Source organism: Poecilia latipinna, unplaced genomic scaffold (genome assembly GCF_001443285.1).
Source record: "Poecilia latipinna isolate Pla-1442-1.1 unplaced genomic scaffold, P_latipinna-1.0 Scaffold1067, whole genome shotgun sequence".
Taxonomy (NCBI): Eukaryota; Metazoa; Chordata; class Actinopteri; order Cyprinodontiformes; family Poeciliidae; genus Poecilia; species Poecilia latipinna.
Window position 1 is genome coordinate 135,769 of NW_015113683.1, and position 17,309 is coordinate 153,077.

Genomic DNA, 17,309 nt, shown 5'->3' on the forward strand with positions numbered 1-17,309 from the left:
GTTTTAATCGTTTATTTCATGAAGCATTAAGTGGACCTTATTATTCTTTTGCATTTGTAGATTTTATTTATACAATCCTTTATTTATACAGGAAAAAGCTCTTGAGTCTGTCTAATTTACAACAGGTATCTGTTACACCACAAAAACATAAAAATAATACAATCTACAAACACTAAGCACAACATACATTGTATTAATTACTATTTTAATTTCGGTAAACATTGTAAATGATTGTATCATATTTTCTTCTATTACTGATGTTCAAAGATTTTAAATTTCTTTATCTCAGATGTTCAATTACTAACCCTCGCAACTGTACTTCCTGTGTTGCTCATTATTTTAAATTGTTAGATGTTTGCTAGTTTTAATTCCAAATGCATCTTTTTTTCTAATGCAAGTAAAAAAAGACGCTTAAATCAGAAAATTTATAGAAGAGTCACAATCTCTTGATTCTCTTCCTGGTGGTTATCGACAAAGTGATCAGGAATGGTCAACTTTGAACGGCTTGAAAAGTCAGATTTTTTTTTACTCTTATAATACTCAACTAAAACTCACTTCAGCTTTTGGCTCACATGCCTTTATTCTGAAGGGGAACAGTGGAAGAAGATCTTCTGTTCTCGCGGTGTTTAACCTGAAACCGCTCCCCAGTGGAGACCCTCTGGAGGGGGAAGGGTGGGAGCGAAAAATGAATAGGGTTCCCTGAAAGGACTCATTCAGTTTGGCTTTAAGAGAGTTGCTCTCAATGAGTGGGGTACGTTTGACAGACGGACTTGAAGGTCAATTGAATTATCATTAAGTTCGGAGAAAATTGCATCGACAATCGATACAGGTGCGTTAAAACAAAAGACATTTTGATCAAAAGTTGTGAAAATATAAGTACACAAAAATATATAAAACGAATGTTTACTTGAGCTTGCTGTGCTTTGGAGTTCTCTCATCTGCCCTGAGACTGAGCAATGTTTGTTTTGATGAAAACTGATCTTTCGTGTATTGTGAGGAAAACAGAAGCAGTAATAGTTATTCCCAGTCCGGTAGCCAAGTTGGGAAAAAAAAAAAAGAAAAAGAAAAAGAAAAAGAAGGCTGGGGCCTACAGGCACTTGCATGTCTGAAATAATAGCTGGGTGTGTGTGTGTACAATACGCAAGACGAGTTTTTCTTGTTTTTAATTTGGTAAGTTTCTTTAGACACATAATAAACAACACAGTTTAAACAAAGGAGCATGGTAAAGCATGACGAATGATAATAATTAAAAAAAACCAAAAAAAACCCACTACCAATAAGTGATACAGTTGCAATTTCTTTCCATTTTTGCCACAAATGAATCTTTGAGTTCACACACCTAGTCCCAGCTAGAGTGGTGGATGCAATGGACACATGAAACAGTCCTAACAACTAAGAGACGCTGCCTTTTCCACAATATATCAAGACTTTAATAATATCATGCTGTGACACTTCTCTGGCTGTGAGCTAAAATGTAAAAATCTCGACAACACTGATATGATGAATATAACCACATCCAAACATTGTAGTAGAATATTATAGAAAGCTATTTTCTCTGTTCAACTATTCTACAGGTCTTAGAGGTTACGGTGGAGTTCATCTGTGGTGGTTCTGCTGGAGATTATTGTCCTCTAAAGCTTCTCAGTTTCTGAAGTCCTCGCTTTGTCAAAGTTCGTGTCGGGAAGTCCACTCTTATTTTTCTCTCGCGTCTTGCGTCAAGTGGTAAAAATGGGCTTCTTGTGCTTTTTCACAAGGACTTGAGCCCTCTCTGCAGATCACACGGGTTGCAAGAAGCATACTGGAGTCATTTACAGCTTCAGTCACTTTACCACCTTTTACACTTAGCTGATGTATCTTCCTCCTCTTGTGCGATCAGCGACTTTTAACAGTAACCCTGGTTTGAAACGAGCTCCAGTTCAAGAAAAGCACAAAAATGTTGCATATTTGCACATCTCCAGTCTTTAGAATATGTGTCTATAAATATAAATCTCCATCTTAGGGAATTTGACAAGTAGGATCCCTGGTGTATCATTATGAATGTTAACAGTTTATTAAATTTTTGTAGAGAAAAGGTTGAGGGGGCGGGGGGAGGAGCACGAACGAAGTTTTAGACTGGTGTAGTGCATCAAGGTGGAGGCAGCTGGCCAAAAACGAGTGGAATCAGAGGCTGAGTCAGCACCTCGACCAGTCGCCACATTCCCCAGAAGATTCACAAGGACTGTCATGGTGCTGAAAGAGGCTGACATCAGGGAATGCCTTCGCTGTGACGTACGATTCATGCCGGCTCCGCAGTAAGAAGTTTGCATCCACTCTTCACAGGCCAAGTGTGAATTTTAGAGGTTCAATCTTAATCTAGATATGTTTGCTAAGGTAGAGGTCAAGGCTTTGGGTTACCATTCAGAAATGTCGAGGTAACTTTTCCAAAACGAGGCTTGATGTGTGTTTGGGATAGCTTTATAGTCCTAGAGAATTAAGAAACCTTTTAGTCACAATGACAAGAAGTAAGCTTGGAGGAAAAAATACAGTACCAATTGTCAAGAAAGGTGGAGGAAGCATCATGTTGAGGCTCCGTTTATGTTTTGATGTGAGTGGGACTGGCAGAAAAGAAGGACTACCTCTGAATACTTCAACTTCTTAAAACCTCTATTTTGTATTCTAATCACAAAGCCCAAAATGAATGTGATATTCATGATCGTGAGTGGATGTTGACTTCTTACTATAGCAATGTTTAAAAAACAAACAAAAAAAACAAAAGTGGCAGCATAACAGGCATCCTGATGGAATGTTTCTACTCTGAGATTCAAAGTACAAATGTACTTTAGGTCTTGATGTGTCTAGTGAAGGGAGTCCCTACAACACCTTGTATTGACTTTCTCTCTCTGTAGAGAGGAAAAAAGCAGATTGTTTGCAACATTGTTCAACTCCAGGTTTTACCTTTCAGATCAGTGTGACTTTCACCCGACTTTTACATATTCAATCATGCTTTCATTACCAAATCTCCTGTAGGTATTTTGCAATAAACAGTTGTGCTAGAAAGAAGCTTCCAGATCAACGGTAAAGGTTCGCTGTAGGGTTCGAGAGTCGCTGGTGAGACAGAGAAAGCTCATGCTTTGAGTTTTTAAACCGGAAATCTCCAGGTTGGGATTGAAGAAGCTGCTGACCATGATGATGATGATAACAGTAGGACTGTGCAGTTCTTACAAGAAACCTTAAATCTCAACTCAAGGTGATCGAGTGCTCTGTCCAAAGTTTGTCCCAAGTTTTAATAAGTTCTTCATTAGGACCAAACTTTTTGGAAGTCCATATTCCAGCAGCAGACTTTTGTCAGTTCAGCAAAACATGTCTTCGTAATGTTGTGGAGAATCTTTTGGGTGTCTAAACAACAAATCTTACCTTTCAAAAACAGAATTTTCAAAACATCGTCCTTTCCCACCCAAAAAGTTTTTCCACTAGTGACAATGGAGAGGGCCCTGGAGACGCAGGTTTCCTGTGAGGTGTTGGGGGGGAATCAGAGGGACTCCCCGTTTACTGAGCTTCCCTCTCCTCGGGATACGGAAGAGTGGGAAAGGCTCTTTTCCGTGTTTTCTGAGCCGGAGCCGTTTTGGCTGTGATGGTCGGCCGACGAGGCCGAGCTGGAGGAAGGAGTGGATGTGGACGAGGGCTTGGCCTTCTCCTTAAAGTCTGTTATGATGACCGTGAGGTCTCCAACTGTCACCTCCAGATGCTGGGCACTGCTCCGGTCAATATTTTTTAATCTTGGCCTAGTAGGGGGACCAAAGCGTAAATGATGTATAATCCTTAGTTCTAGTGCAAGGTTCATACTGACCCCTAAAACCAGAATTGACTTGTTTACCTCATCTTCTTGTGGCTGTTCTTCTTGGGTGCTGGCTCTCTTTCACTCTTGTCCCTCTCGACCCTCTCCTTCTTTTCCTTTTTGGGCTGTGATGGTAAAACAAACTGCTGCGTTACTTGCTGCTGGGAGACGAGCTGGGAGACGGGACGAGGCTTCCTGGTTGTGCGGGAGGAGGGTAGTGAAGAGAGACATGAAGCAGCAGAGAGAAGAGAGATGTGTGGCAGATTAATGAGAGGGAAAATCACAGAGAGCACATGAACTCCCGCTGGCCTACTGTTGTAATGAAGAGCTAAAAAAGCCTGTTGGTACTAGAAAGGACGGTACTGCTGAGTTTTAATGTTGGCTCAAAATGGCATATTAAAAATGCACGAGTGCACACGTTTCACTATCCAAGAGGCATAAAATTTCTGCAGAGGTGTTTTAAAACTCTTGCAGGTTAGATACATGTAGGATAATATTGGTTCAGGTTGATGCAAATGGAATTTCTTTGAATTTCCCTTTTTAAATTTGACACTTCTGCAAACTCAAATCTATGGATTTTCTGCAGCAGTTTTTGTAGCATTCTATACATTTGTCAGCAAAAAAAAAAAGAAAAAAACTGTCAAAGGCTTTGGCAGGAGTCAGGTCTCATCCATCTACTGAACAAATCATCGACCAACAAGGTTAAAGGTGGTTTCTGATTTGGCAGTGTGGAGCTTAAAGGGAAATTCACTGCTTTCTGATATCTGGAAAATTTATTTTACAAATCATAAAAAATAATTTGATTTGTGATATTTGGACTGGATTATCCACTAATAATCTTAGATTTTCTAAAGCACAGTATTAACCACCGACATCTTTATTCTGTACTTGACTGGTACACAGTGCTTGACTTACAAAAATTATCTACAAACATTATTTAAAATTTGTAGCCAGTTTTCCTTCATACTGTGAGCTGAAATGTAATCTGAATTACTTATTTGCATAACCCTACAAACTAACTCACATTAAATAGTGAATTTCCTTCGACATACTCGTCTGTTCTCTTCTGAGACATCGATCAAAGTGCCCTCTTAGTTTGGCTAATTAGCCAATTGCATTTTGTTGCTAGGGAAAACTAAAACATTTAACCAAATTAGCATTGTCTTTGAAGTTTTTCTCCTGCCTGGAATATGCAGGTAAACCAGTAGGTGGTGGTAATGAATACCAGATGTTTTTTGCCAACCGCCAATAAAAAAATCAAGAAGAAGACAATAAGGGAAAGTGGTGATAAATTTGATCATAACAATCTAGGGATAGCTTACTCCACTTTGAATGACAATGCAGAGGATTTTACAAATGACCGGTAAGCTGCAGCTTCTGTTCCTCAGCATGTTTTATTTGTTTTGGCGATTAACTTATTCTTCTCTTTTTCTATCATTTGGTCTTGGCTGGTAATCAGTTATGCTGGTAATCAGTTATGCTCTTTTATTTAATCCATATGTTCCTCTGGTTAGAATATTGCTAATGCTGCTCTGGATAAATGTCACTAAGATTTCTTTTTAATTGTTAATCATGTTGTTAGTCATTGTCTTTCTGAGCTTCTGCTACTATCCTGATGTTTGGTTGATCTCATTTGCTGGGTAAGATGGCAGTTCTGTTGTAGTGTTGTACAAGAAGTTGAAGTCCTGTTTGCTTACTGAAATCTATGAAGATTCATATACAAGATTTAACTGAGCTCCTTATAAGATAAATCCAATTGCATTGCTTGGTCTAAATTAGTTTTGTTTTTCTCAGTTTGGACTATTGCCTGTTGACACCGATTAACATTAAAGTTCTGTATATTTTGCAAGTTACTGAAAAGACTTTTTACTTTTAGCTAATTTCAACCCTTTTTGCTGTGTGAAGAATTTCCCTACCGGTCATTTGAATCCTTACACTGGACTAGGAAGGGAAATCTAATGGCACATCAGCCCCACCAATAATTTTTGACATGTACTTAGAAACTGGAGAGTTGCAGATTCCATTTTTAGACCATTGTATGCTTCCTAATCTACAAGTTGTTCCTTGAATGCACCATAAAGTTGTAAGTTTGTTTTCAGGAATGATGTTGGTTTGTGCTTCCCAAAGCAAACCTGGACAAACGCTGCACAAACGGGGGTGTCATTTATTTTGACAATAGTGTCTTTAAAAAAACTGATGCAAAATTGTCCACTCAAGTGCATTTATGCACATCACTGCAACAATGAATGTAGATTGATGCAAATATGCCAAGTGAAATGTAGACTGAGAGCAGTGAGCAGTTACAGGACTCAACCTGAGAGCAAAGTTTTTCCATTTCTGTATGCCAGCCTTTTGATACATAGATATATTTACAACTTAAACACCAATAGCTTTATTTAAAATGTAAATTTAATGTGGCATCAAAACAGTTTTTATATTATTATTATTTCTTTACAATTACTAAGTTTCCCTAATCTGGAATTGGTAAATGTATCAAAATATGCATCTGATTTAAGCTCACGAATGCTCTACCACAGCAGCTCTACCAGAAACAAACTGCAGACTTTGGCTTCATGAAAATTAAATGGATATTTGTAGCTGCCAAATTTAATCATAAGGCTGGTAACACAGAGTAGCCGAAACCATCTGCAGTGTCGGCCCATTTGGACAAGTATTGTAGAACCCCGGGCCAGATTTTGACCAAAATGAGTCTCTATGGCCCGTTCGGCTTAATGCAGCAGCTTTTGGCCATTTTCCGCAAAAGGAGGGAATATGCGGTCAGCTGTCTTCTTCAGAGGGGGGAAATGGTTGTTTAGCGATTCTGGGGTGACCTAAATTTAGGCACAGCTTCAAAAAGGCTCTTATTAGCCTTTTCTCAGACTTATCAGTGTCTTTACAGAATCAAATTTGGAACAAGCAAGGGTAGAGTGAAATGCAAATGGGTCTCTTGGCCTACATAACTGTCTTGATGGGGAGGAGATAGTGAGATGCTTTAATATGTCTGTCTTGTCAGCAAGATGCAGCAAAACTGCTGACATCCTTGTTAAACTAAAGATAAATGCCTTCAAGTCTTCAGAGCTGCGAAGAGTTTGAAGCTTTCTTTATGTTCAATATTCCTGCAACAATGAAAGACGGTGCAATAAAGTGTGATTATATGGAATTCCTTTGTTCAGCAATGTAATTTACTGTCATTACAGACCCATTGAGTCTATTACTCCTCATTAATGCAATAAATCAGAGAACACTAAACCGTGCTCTACTTGCTTTAGAAGGACGCTGTCACAATAAGCACTAAATCAATCGCATAATAAAATAAAATCAGCACGATAATATTCCATTTGGACAACAGTCAAAGACTTACTCCCCTTTAATATCGTTGAAAAGCCATTTTGAGAAACGCAGCCAACATTTGACACCCAGTATAAAGTAGTTAACTTGCACTTTCTGCCACTTTTGCCTATTTTTCCCGACTGAGCTGAATGTTTTTTTTTTTTTTTTGTTGCCATAGAAAGTACACCTGGTCCATATTATCTATGTTGAGCTGTGTCACTTTGTGACAAAGCCCGCAAGCCTTTTCAGGCTTGCCGCTAGCTCTGTTGTAGCAACTCTGACGTGACGGTGGTGAACTCACTGACCCTCTGGCTGCCTCAGTTCTTTTAAAGAAAACAAGCAAGGAAATGCACAGACGGTGTCTTATTGTCCAGCTTGAGGTATTTTGTTAAAAGGGTTTGCGTCTGCTTGCCTTCGTATCAACTCTGAGATGGTTGCTATAAGTAAATGGAAGGAGGGGTTGCTGCGAAGTCAAAACCTCAATGCAATCAGCTGATGTATTATTAGTATGAAGGAAGGCAGCCAGTCTAAACAGGACTGGCTCTGGTAACCCAATCAAACGGTGTTTGTCTTACCACTTAGGCCCTTTCCTGAGCTCTCTCTGGCTGCTGACTAGGAGTCCGAGAGAGAGAGAGAAAGAGAGAGAGTTTATCGATTCCAAAAATAATTTCAGCACATAATGCTAACAGCTCATTCTCTTTGACAATATTGGGTGTTGGATGAGTAGTTGGGAGTCGATATCTGCTCCACTCAGGCAATCAATTCTGCAACAGTTACACATGTGGAAAAATTGGGATGTTGTGAGGAGAAACCAAAGACCTGGATTTCAGACGGGAAAACTGGATGACAAGACTTTTCCAAGCAAAACCGCACAGTCTGTAAAAAAAAAAAAAAAGATTCTCCTCCAAAACAAGGGATTATTTTAGAATAAGGAGATGGTTGGAGACCAACTTGCTTTGTCTTGTAGCATGCGCAGTTGAAACAAAAAACCTGAACCCTCACATTTTACTGACGGGGAACTCTGGCTGACCTCATCCTGAATATGTTGTGCACAAACACACATGCTATCTATCACTATCTTAGTGTGGGTTTTCACACTCCTCTCCCTCCTTCCGATGCACTCACTGACCTCGCACTCTTCCTCCACTAATGGCCTGGGCTGGAAACAGATGGTAACTTTATTGCTGCCGACAGACTTATAAACAGTGTGTGTGCACATTTACCTGGCACAACACATTTTTAAGCGTCTATTGTGATCGTTGAACCGTTCTGATGCAGTTATTAGGTCTTTCTGAGTTTCGTAACATCTCTTCTCCCCACAAAACAGTGCCGAAGTGGTATTCCTATGCGGTGAAGGCCATTTGATAGTTTTTTAGCATCTAGACAATCTAATGTTGGTGAGTCTACAAAACGCAGACAATTGTGGAATAGAATATTCTAGATTAAGTAGATCCCTTAAATTAGATTTTTATAATCAGCAAAAATGTCAATGTTTTATTTGGTACATCAACCAAACCTTGTTTAAAAACCAGAAGTAAAGGAATTGTCCTTTTGAATATTATTTTCAAAAATAATTTAAAAAGGCCAAAACAGGCCTGCCTTTGTTTTTGGAAAAAGTGTGTGTTCAAAAACTAAATTGAGCAACAAAATCTGAAGTCGGGACATATTGAACCCTTACAATTTAAGTAGACGTATGAAAAAAGGCCTCCTTATCATCTTGCCCCTAATGTTCTTTAACATCTTTCTGGATTTGCCTGAGGGTGAAAAGGTTGGAATGTATATTGATTGAGCCTTGCAGGTGCTGCTTAGAGAGGTGTAGCTAACCCTACACCATCGTCCTCCTGAGAGATGCAGATGTGTTTTGCACTACTACTTGGATGAAAATGTATTCCAAAAACTAGCAGGAGTGAGAGTTAAATTTGAGGTAAGCTTTGACCTAAAACCTTCATTATAACCAGTCCATATGAGCATTGGGTTTCTCAGCAATGTCAGTAACAACTGAATACCTTGTATTTCTGGGCCCTCCAGTCAGGTTCAAGGTCTGGACTTTGACAACTGGATAAGGATGTGAACCTGCTAGCTTCACATTCAATCATTCTCAGATCTTTGCAGGTTAATTTGCTTTTCATGGAATATATATTTCAGTGTTTTTCATCAATTCAGAGGCTGTTCCTTTCTTTGTAAGCCAGTGAACTTAAACAAGGGAGATTCCCTCTATTGTATATACTAAAAATTATTAATCTATGTAGCTTTGCCTCAGTGATTTAACTGGAGTTAACACACTTAAGCCTTTGAAAATGAACTTTAAAAAAAGCAGAGTAACAGGAAATAGATAAAAATAGATCTCCACAAAAACACCATCCATTATGTAAACTGTATTAGGGAGCAGCACATATGATCCTGTTTCAAGGGCTAGAAAGGAATCTTTCTACACTGCAAGCAAACTTTGATCTTTCCCCCCCCGCTGATCTGTTGATCTTTTAATGATTTGGATCTAAAGCATGGCTCTGCAGATGTTTCAACTACGAGCCATAATTTGTCGAGCACACTGTGACGAGCAAACAGCCCTCGGAACAGCTGTTGGTCTGCATGCACGTATGCAGCACGGTGGTGGGCAGCTAGAAGGAAATCTCATCTCGCTATTCAGTGATGATTGTGAAATGGCATATTTTCCACCCAGTTGATTACCTTCAATGACGGCGTGTGTGTGTTTTGTTTTTTTTAGCAGCAGGTTGCACGCTGCTCCTGGGAGCTCCTCCAACCCGATGATTAATGTTTTTTCCTGCCTGTACATGCTACCATTTTGTGTGTGTGTGTGTGTGTCTGTAATACACAGACAGATGGCTCTCTGTGTCCTTTGGTTTATGACACCTTCTGCAGCCCACTGACCACACTGTGCTGCACACAATCCCCTTCCTTCACACACAATGCGTCATGCATCAGTGTCATAATCAGTGATTACAGGCTTATCGGGCAGCTATAATTTTTGAGCTGTGCTGATGTGATAACAGCTAGCTTCATTGTTCGAGGTGTACACTTTCTGTCTGTACAATGTGTGAGCACTAATACCGGCAACCCACACTAATGACCCATCTGCGACACTAAGCAGAAAATGTAATCACGGCATCCATTTATATTCAGAGAAAGCCAGCACAAAAGAGAAGTGGATGTGTTTAATAACACTCATTCCTCAATGACTTGAGCCTCAAAAGCTCGGCAGAACAATGAAAACAAACCAAGGAATTTATCAGCACCTAAGGGGATGAAAACATGTGACTGTCTGAGACGTTATTCTCCGCTAACATCACAGTTCTGAGTAATTAGAGAGAAACACACACACACACACTGGCACTATAAAAGCAGGCAAATGGGGAAAACTGTGGCTTCCATGCAGCGTTTCTCATGAGAAAAGACAACATGTGCAGAGGCATCTCATTAAAACAGAATACATCTTATTAAGCTTATGTAATATTCAAGCTTTCTGGGAAAAGGAATTAGCTGCAAGCCATAAACACTGAAATCAGTCTGAAAAAGCATCTATCCCTATAGGAAAGCAGAACAGACAGAGGCACTAATCTCCAACTTATTGTACACATTTTTTCCATCTGATGAGAATCCGTAGGCCTTTTCACAACAATTTTGAAATAAATCCACCACTTTTGCTCAGTTTTACATTTTCACACTAGGCAAAACGATGAGCCTCAGGACAGAATCCTTGTGTGTGTTCAAATACTTACAGCATGGTAGAATCACAGAGGTGGAAAACGCATATTTGCAGCCCTCTGATTTGGTTCTTCACACAAAAATAGGCTTCACTTCCGCCCTGCCACTACCTCTGCTCACAAAACGCAACAAACTCCACCCATAATTCCCCCTCCATTTTATGCAGCAGAAAGTTGATATGAAACGAAACATTTCCACCTGGGAAATAATGGGCTTTTGATTGGAGTGTAGGAACATTTTTTTATGTACACCATGAGGAAGGCAACAAAAAACCTTTACAGTCAGCTGGTATTTTGGTTGGTAAAAGTTGATGATATGACGCAGTTCACCTGTCCATTGCTTATTTATAGATCAGCAGAATAAATTGCCAAGAATATTACAGTGGCAGTCTGTGTTGTGTCCAAACAACATGATTTTGTTCCTGGTGCTATAAATACTTATGAAGTTACAACCAATTTTTTGATTTTGCCTCATTAGAGAAGTTGAAAAAAGGCTGAGCTAAAGTTGTCATTTGGTTTTAGGGCAGTTAAATCAGCACTGCAAAAAATATTCAAAGATTTTGTCAAATTTTTCAAAAAAAAAAAAAAAAAAAAAAAACACACATTACCAACCTTAAGGGGAAAACAGAAAAACAAGTCACTTTGTTTTGTTTTTTCTTTACTTTTTATTTTTGCACCTTCACTGTGTGGGTGAGCTTTAGGGGGAAAAAAAAAGCCAAATACTGACAGGCTCCCAGTCAGCTAGAATAGCTTGTGCTTGTTTAGGTGGAGCTCTCGAAAAACCTGCACATCAGTCATTCTGTCAGAAAGGCGCCCGAGGTTCAGTTCGACTATGGGGGAGAGGAGGAGAAGAAAAAAAAAAAGAGTAAAGAGCAAACGGCAAACGCAAAGAGAGAGGGATGAGCACAAACAGGAGAGGACTAACGGGAACACGAGCAGGCTCACTGTCCTGACCTGCAGAATGAGTCTGTAATGTTGCAAAACAAGATCTGAAACGCTCAGCGCGTCGCTGGTGGCTCTGACTCGTCAGCTCACTGAAATGTTACAGGTGAAGTTGACAATGGAGAAGATTATTACGCCACGTAATGTTTTGTTAAGAGTTTTTAGGCCTTAACACTCCCTGTCGGAAGCATTTATTCCATAGTTGGCTTTGATTCCAAACATAAGACCAGAGGCCTGACTTTAAGTTGCTTTGCAGCTTTCCATTAATACTCAGACCTTTGGAATGAGTCATCCTGGCCTACATGGTTTCATGTAGGCCTTGTGACTTGCTCAAGAGTCTGTGTAACAGTGTACTTGTTTCTTTGTCCCTCATTTATCGAACAACACAACAATACTACCGCACCATGACCTCCATATTCAGCGTCTGTTTTCAAAAAACTGGGACTGAGCCCAAGCACTTCCAGGAAGATAAAAATCTCTCCCGCTCTTTCTCAGCAAACTGGTAATTTAATGAGTGCCTCGTCCGCTGCCGCCTCTACGGCTCCTTTGATTAAATACTGTAAATGAGAAGCTAGCAGTAGAGGAGCAACGCATTTTGCTGTATTAATTTGCACAAATGACTGCGTTCGGTTTGCAGCAAGAAAGTCATTTCTCTACCACTTCAAATTTAGAATGGGGATTACAGTGCCTTGCAAAAGTATTCATAACCCCTCAGATTTTCCCATTTTGTCACGTTACAGACACAAGTTGTCGTATTTTATTGAGACCAACACAAAGTAGGCTACACAAGGGGTAAAAATGCTCTTGCGAAGTCACTACATACCAAAACGTTCTGCCTGCTGCAGGTTGTGCTTCGTTAAATCTGACATCTGAGCTGCTGACGGCATTAGTGAAACATCAGCCAGTTCCCACTTCGTCAAAGTGTCATCTGCAGACACCATTACCTCCGATAAGAGTCCAGTTCTGCTGATGTGCGCTTGCTTGGATGCAGTCAGAATCACAGGCTCGTCTCGCTGCTTTCAGTCAGCAGACGGCTCTGGACCCCTGCAGCAGATCATCTTCCCACGCCACTGGAATCCAGGCTGCAAGATGTGCTAAACTCTACAAGATGTGCTGAGCTTTGCTTGCATAAAACATTTATCCTGATGTCTGGACTAAAGTCTACAAGCAAATGCTTTCATATCTTTTTCGTGATATTTCGCGTGTCAACCCAGTGCTGTTACTGTGTGAGTGGCCGATTTAAAGTCCCATTAGCTGCTGTTGTGAGATGCTTCTTCTGACATGTGCACACACTATGCCCCTGTCAGACAGGAATTCATTGCTTTGCAGCTACGGCTCAGTCATTCTTATTTAGTACCAAGCATAAAAATCTGCTTACCTTCAGTGAGCTCAAAGAGAAATCAACTCTTTTGAAGCGTTTGGTCACTAATCTCTGTGCAGCCTTTTTGGCACAATCACATTAGTGTCACAGTATTTCTGCAATACTTTGGTTGTGAAACAATGACCTTCAAAGAGATCCTTAGCAGCAACCTATTTAAAGTAAATGTCTCCAAATATATATCTACATACATACTTAGCCAAAGTATGAATTAAAAACAGAGTTTCTTGAAACTTCTGTTATGACTTTTTTATACTTATGATGTTCAGTATATTTTGCATGATAAGTGACTGATTTACAATTATATGTTAAGCATAATTTACATGATGATTATTATTAATTGTATTGAGCTTGATTGTATATAATTACAAAGGTGAAGTGGAATATATTTAAGGAGACATGATTTATTTGAATAGAGGAAGTCTTTTATTTTGAAGAATGCTTAACAGGATCTGGTTCTGTTTCGTCAATACCTTGCTTTTGTTGATTTTTGGTTGCTAGGTTACGAACAGCTGTCGCCGTTTTTTTCTCTTCAATAAAAACTGAACAGAAAGGTTCAGTAAAAGACATACGAGCCTCCGTCTCGTTTGAAGAAGCTTTCACTCCAGAACAACTTCTAATTGGGAATCTTTCTGTTTCTCTTGGCTATAAATGACATTTCAGTCCACTAAACAGGAAAGGTTGCTTCCGTCCTCCATTCACAAATGTTAACATGGAGTTTGCTTAAACCAACTGAGATTTCAACAGAAACTGATTTCTGTTAAAATTGGTTTTAGTTGAGACCAGGACTGAGCTTAAAATTCAACAAATACTCCATGTGGGTTCAGTGTGAAGCCCAGGAAGAACAAGAACATCTTTGATGCTATAGGCCTGGGTCACTTCTGCAGGACATAAGACCCTTGTTAAAGTGCATGATTCATAGACTTTGAAGTATCAGGATTTTTAGAATCTCAAATACTGTACCAAGAAAAATCTGTACTAGTATCCAAAACACATGAACCGACACAGAAATGGTCGCTACATAGAAACACAACCTTCTTTCAGTTCCCAAACCCAAATACTGGCACTAACTCCAAATAAACTTTGAAGGCAACAGTGTGAAAGACCTGAGGATGTGCAAAGAGGAGAGATTAAAGATGCATGTCTGCTCCAAACATAGGAGATGTTATTGGAATTTGTGGTTTGGAGGGGAATTCTCAGCTGTGTCCTTGCCAACATCCTTAAGAATCAAAACAAAAAAGATGGGGAAGGCAAATAATGTCACGTTTGTTTTTATAAGGATCTAGACGACTTCTTGGCAGCGCTGAAAGCTACTTTTGATGAGTCGATGAAGTGTCCTCTACATGGCGACAGCAGCATGTCCGCTGCTTCAACCACTTCCAACAACTGAACTCCAGCTTTTTTTTTTTGCGTCTGTGTGTGTGTGTGTGTGTGTGTGTGTGTGTGTGTGTTACCCTGCAAATATGCATGCAGTCATGTTGAAAATTTGCATGATGGGCGCATCTGGGCTCAAGTGCGTGCATGTGTGTGTCCCTCCGACAGCAGGCTGATTAAGCTGTTGCATAGTAATGAGCTATGGCTGTCTGTCTGGCAGCTGCTCTTTTTACAACAAAGCCTCCCACTCGCACATACAAAGAAATAAATGGAATCATTACACACTCAGGGAAAAAGAAAATAATCACAAAGACCATCAAAGATCCATTGTCTTAGATAGTGTAATCACTGGGAAAGTTGTGCTAATGCAGGAGGAGAATTAGTAATTCACTCAAGAGGGAGATCATGGAACGACACACACACACCATGTCCCATGGCAGGAGTGCACTGCTGCACTTCCTCTCCTTTATTCCTTTGTATTGTTTTTCCTTCTCAAAGAGAATCGCTCAGGAATAACTCCAATTCCCCGCTTCCAATTTCTAGTGTGAGGGAATATATCTGCATGAACTGTGCACCTTAATGCCATCGACGTGCGGGTATAATTACCCATCTATCGAGGGTGTGTATATTGTTTTGAAAGAAGTCGGTTCCCTGTAGGCATGGGCGAGTTGCAAGGTACATCAATGTTTTAGTGAAACGGTTGCGGTATTAAAAGCGCAAGTAGTTTCATATCTTTTCCTAAGGTTTGAAGTCCTTTTAATGAGAAAACAGAGGAAAAGTCTGGAGTTGACTTTCCAGGCAAAAAGTCTACCTAACTTACCAGATGAGATTTGGTTGATTATACTCATCTATGGATGAGCAGAATAACACTGTCATGGTATGATAACATTGAGGTAAAATAGGCAATTTTACACAAAAGAAGCATACATCTATATTATTTGTAGGTATAACAGAAGAAACATTTTTCTCTGATGAAGCTAACAACATATTATTGAAAATTTTATCCATATATGGCTGTTGCTAAATTTGACTTAAGAAAAAACATACCAAAGAGAAAAAACATGCATAATTTTTTAAGACTAAATTATATTTATATAATTATTTTATTTTTTCTAGTGTAAGACAAGTATAGCAATCCATTTGGATAGAATCTGGAGTTGACCATTCTATTATGCTATTATTAGCGTTCCGAATGTAATTTTAAACCAAGGTTACATCAGGAAAATGTGTTCCATGTCTTGCTCATTTTCTTCAACTGGAAATGTTACCATGCAGCCAAAATTGTCTTAACTTTACTAGCAATAATTACGAAAGCCTTCTTTCAGACAGATGACCACCAGTGCACATCCAAACTGGTCAATGGATTAAGCTATGAGAATAGTGAATTATCGAGACACTGTTTTTAGCTATTTTTCCAACTCATAGCATCCTCATCCAGCTAAAATTAGCCCTGAGAAAATCCCATCTTAATCCTAGAGCTATTATTTGACAAAACTGACAAGATTTTTGAAGTCACAGTTTTGGGTATGCTTTACAAGATTTAATCATAAAAAGGTTACCAGAAACCGTTTTGTACATCACTATGCATTAAAATTGTATTTGTTTTAAATTTGCAATAATAGTCTGTAATTGGGTTAAGCAATGTTGAATAAAAATAAATCAGGATATAAAAACGTAATAAATAAATAAATAAAATAAAAAAAATCCCAATTTTGTAGACCTGGCTCTGCCAAATAATCAACCCCACCATTTACACAAACAATGAAAAAACTTTAAAAAATAAGCACGTGGAACTATTTTAAGCCATATTTGTATTTGGAATAAGGTTTGAATGTGTTACTAATGCTTAATAAAGAATTTTATTATCCATGCATAGACACTAAAAGAGAGGTGATCGTGACAAAGTGTCGTTTTGATGTAAAGGGGTGAGGGGCAGCCCAGCCATCCATCCCTCCCTCCCAGGGGACCCACTAATGCCCACCCAAACACATAAAACCCTAATGCCATACCCATCGCCTTACCTTGTTGACGTCCCCTTCCTCACATCACACATCATGCACTTAAAAGCCTCTGCCGTGTTCTTGTAGGTGCACACGCTGCAGTCCCAAAACCCCTCGTCGGAGGAGGGCTTCGGTTGACGCTTCGGCCTTTAAAGACAATAAATGTGGAAATGAAGGAGAGAAAAAAAAATAGAATGAGTTTATAAGCAAAAAAGAGGGGGATAAAAGTGACTTCGGATAGCGAAAGCAAACCTCTGGTAAAAGCCTAAAGGATTCAGGAAACCATCATCTGCACGCGCGCAGTGATCTGACACTGTAATTGCCGATGAGGTTTTTTTAACACCCGACCGAGGATACATGGCACGCGCTCATACACGAGAAGGAGAGGGAGAGACCGAAAGAGAAAAGCCCATTTTTCCTCCCCCCCCTCCGTGGTCCGTGGGCTCGCCTCTAAGTCCGCTCCCCTCCCCTGGTTAAAATATTTAGGACGCGCTGCTTACCTTGTGGGGCTCCGCTTGTCGCCCATGCCAGACCAGGGTTTATCTGGAGGAGCTGGGACGAGCAGAAGTCGTGTTATTTTCCGATTATTTCAGGAAAGAAGCGATGCGCCTTTTACCCGCTCGGCTTCCAGCTGTCGTGGAAACTCCGCTTGGGAAATCGCCACGTGACTGGAAGTGGCCAATCAGAGTCCGGTTATTTCCTGAGGCTGACATTCCTCTTCTTGATGAATAATGCTGCATTCAAGGACA

The 17,309-nt window shown here is 39.8% G+C and overlaps 2 protein-coding genes across 3 annotated transcripts in view; one reads left to right on the forward strand and one right to left on the reverse strand.

The window, feature by feature from the left end:
- The window catches only part of pphln1 (periphilin 1), a 67,485-nt gene that overhangs the window by 27,874 nt on the left and 22,302 nt on the right, over positions 1-17,309 (forward strand). The window lies entirely within an intron of this gene.
- LOC106959317 (YY1-associated factor 2) lies at positions 52-17,229 on the reverse strand. 2 transcript variants are annotated; one of them, XM_015051821.1, is made up of 4 exons: positions 17,061-17,229; positions 16,582-16,707; positions 3,854-4,009; positions 52-3,761 (listed from the first exon to the last, which is right to left on the reverse strand). In XM_015051821.1, exons 1-4 carry the CDS (start codon positions 17,084-17,086, stop codon positions 3,509-3,511), a joined length of 561 nt encoding a protein of 186 aa, XP_014907307.1. In that variant the 5' UTR covers positions 17,087-17,229; the 3' UTR covers positions 52-3,508. The 2 variants fall into 2 exon arrangements, with proteins under 2 accessions (XP_014907307.1, XP_014907306.1); XM_015051820.1 differs by lacking the exon at positions 17,061-17,229 and adding an exon at positions 16,813-16,939.

Excerpts from the sequence above, each read along its gene's own strand:
- LOC106959317 (XM_015051820.1), bottom strand. The coding sequence starts at position 16,919 with ATGTATCCTCGGTCGGGTGTTAAAAAAACCTCATCGGCAATTACAGTG. Across the intron at positions 16,708-16,812 it reads CCTTTAGGCTTTTACCAGAG|GCCGAAGCGTCAACCGAAGC; the intron begins GTTTGCTTTCGC and ends TTGTCTTTAAAG. Across the intron at positions 4,010-16,581 it reads AGGAAGGGGACGTCAACAAG|GAAGCCTCGTCCCGTCTCCC; the intron begins GTAAGGCGATGG and ends CCGCACAACCAG.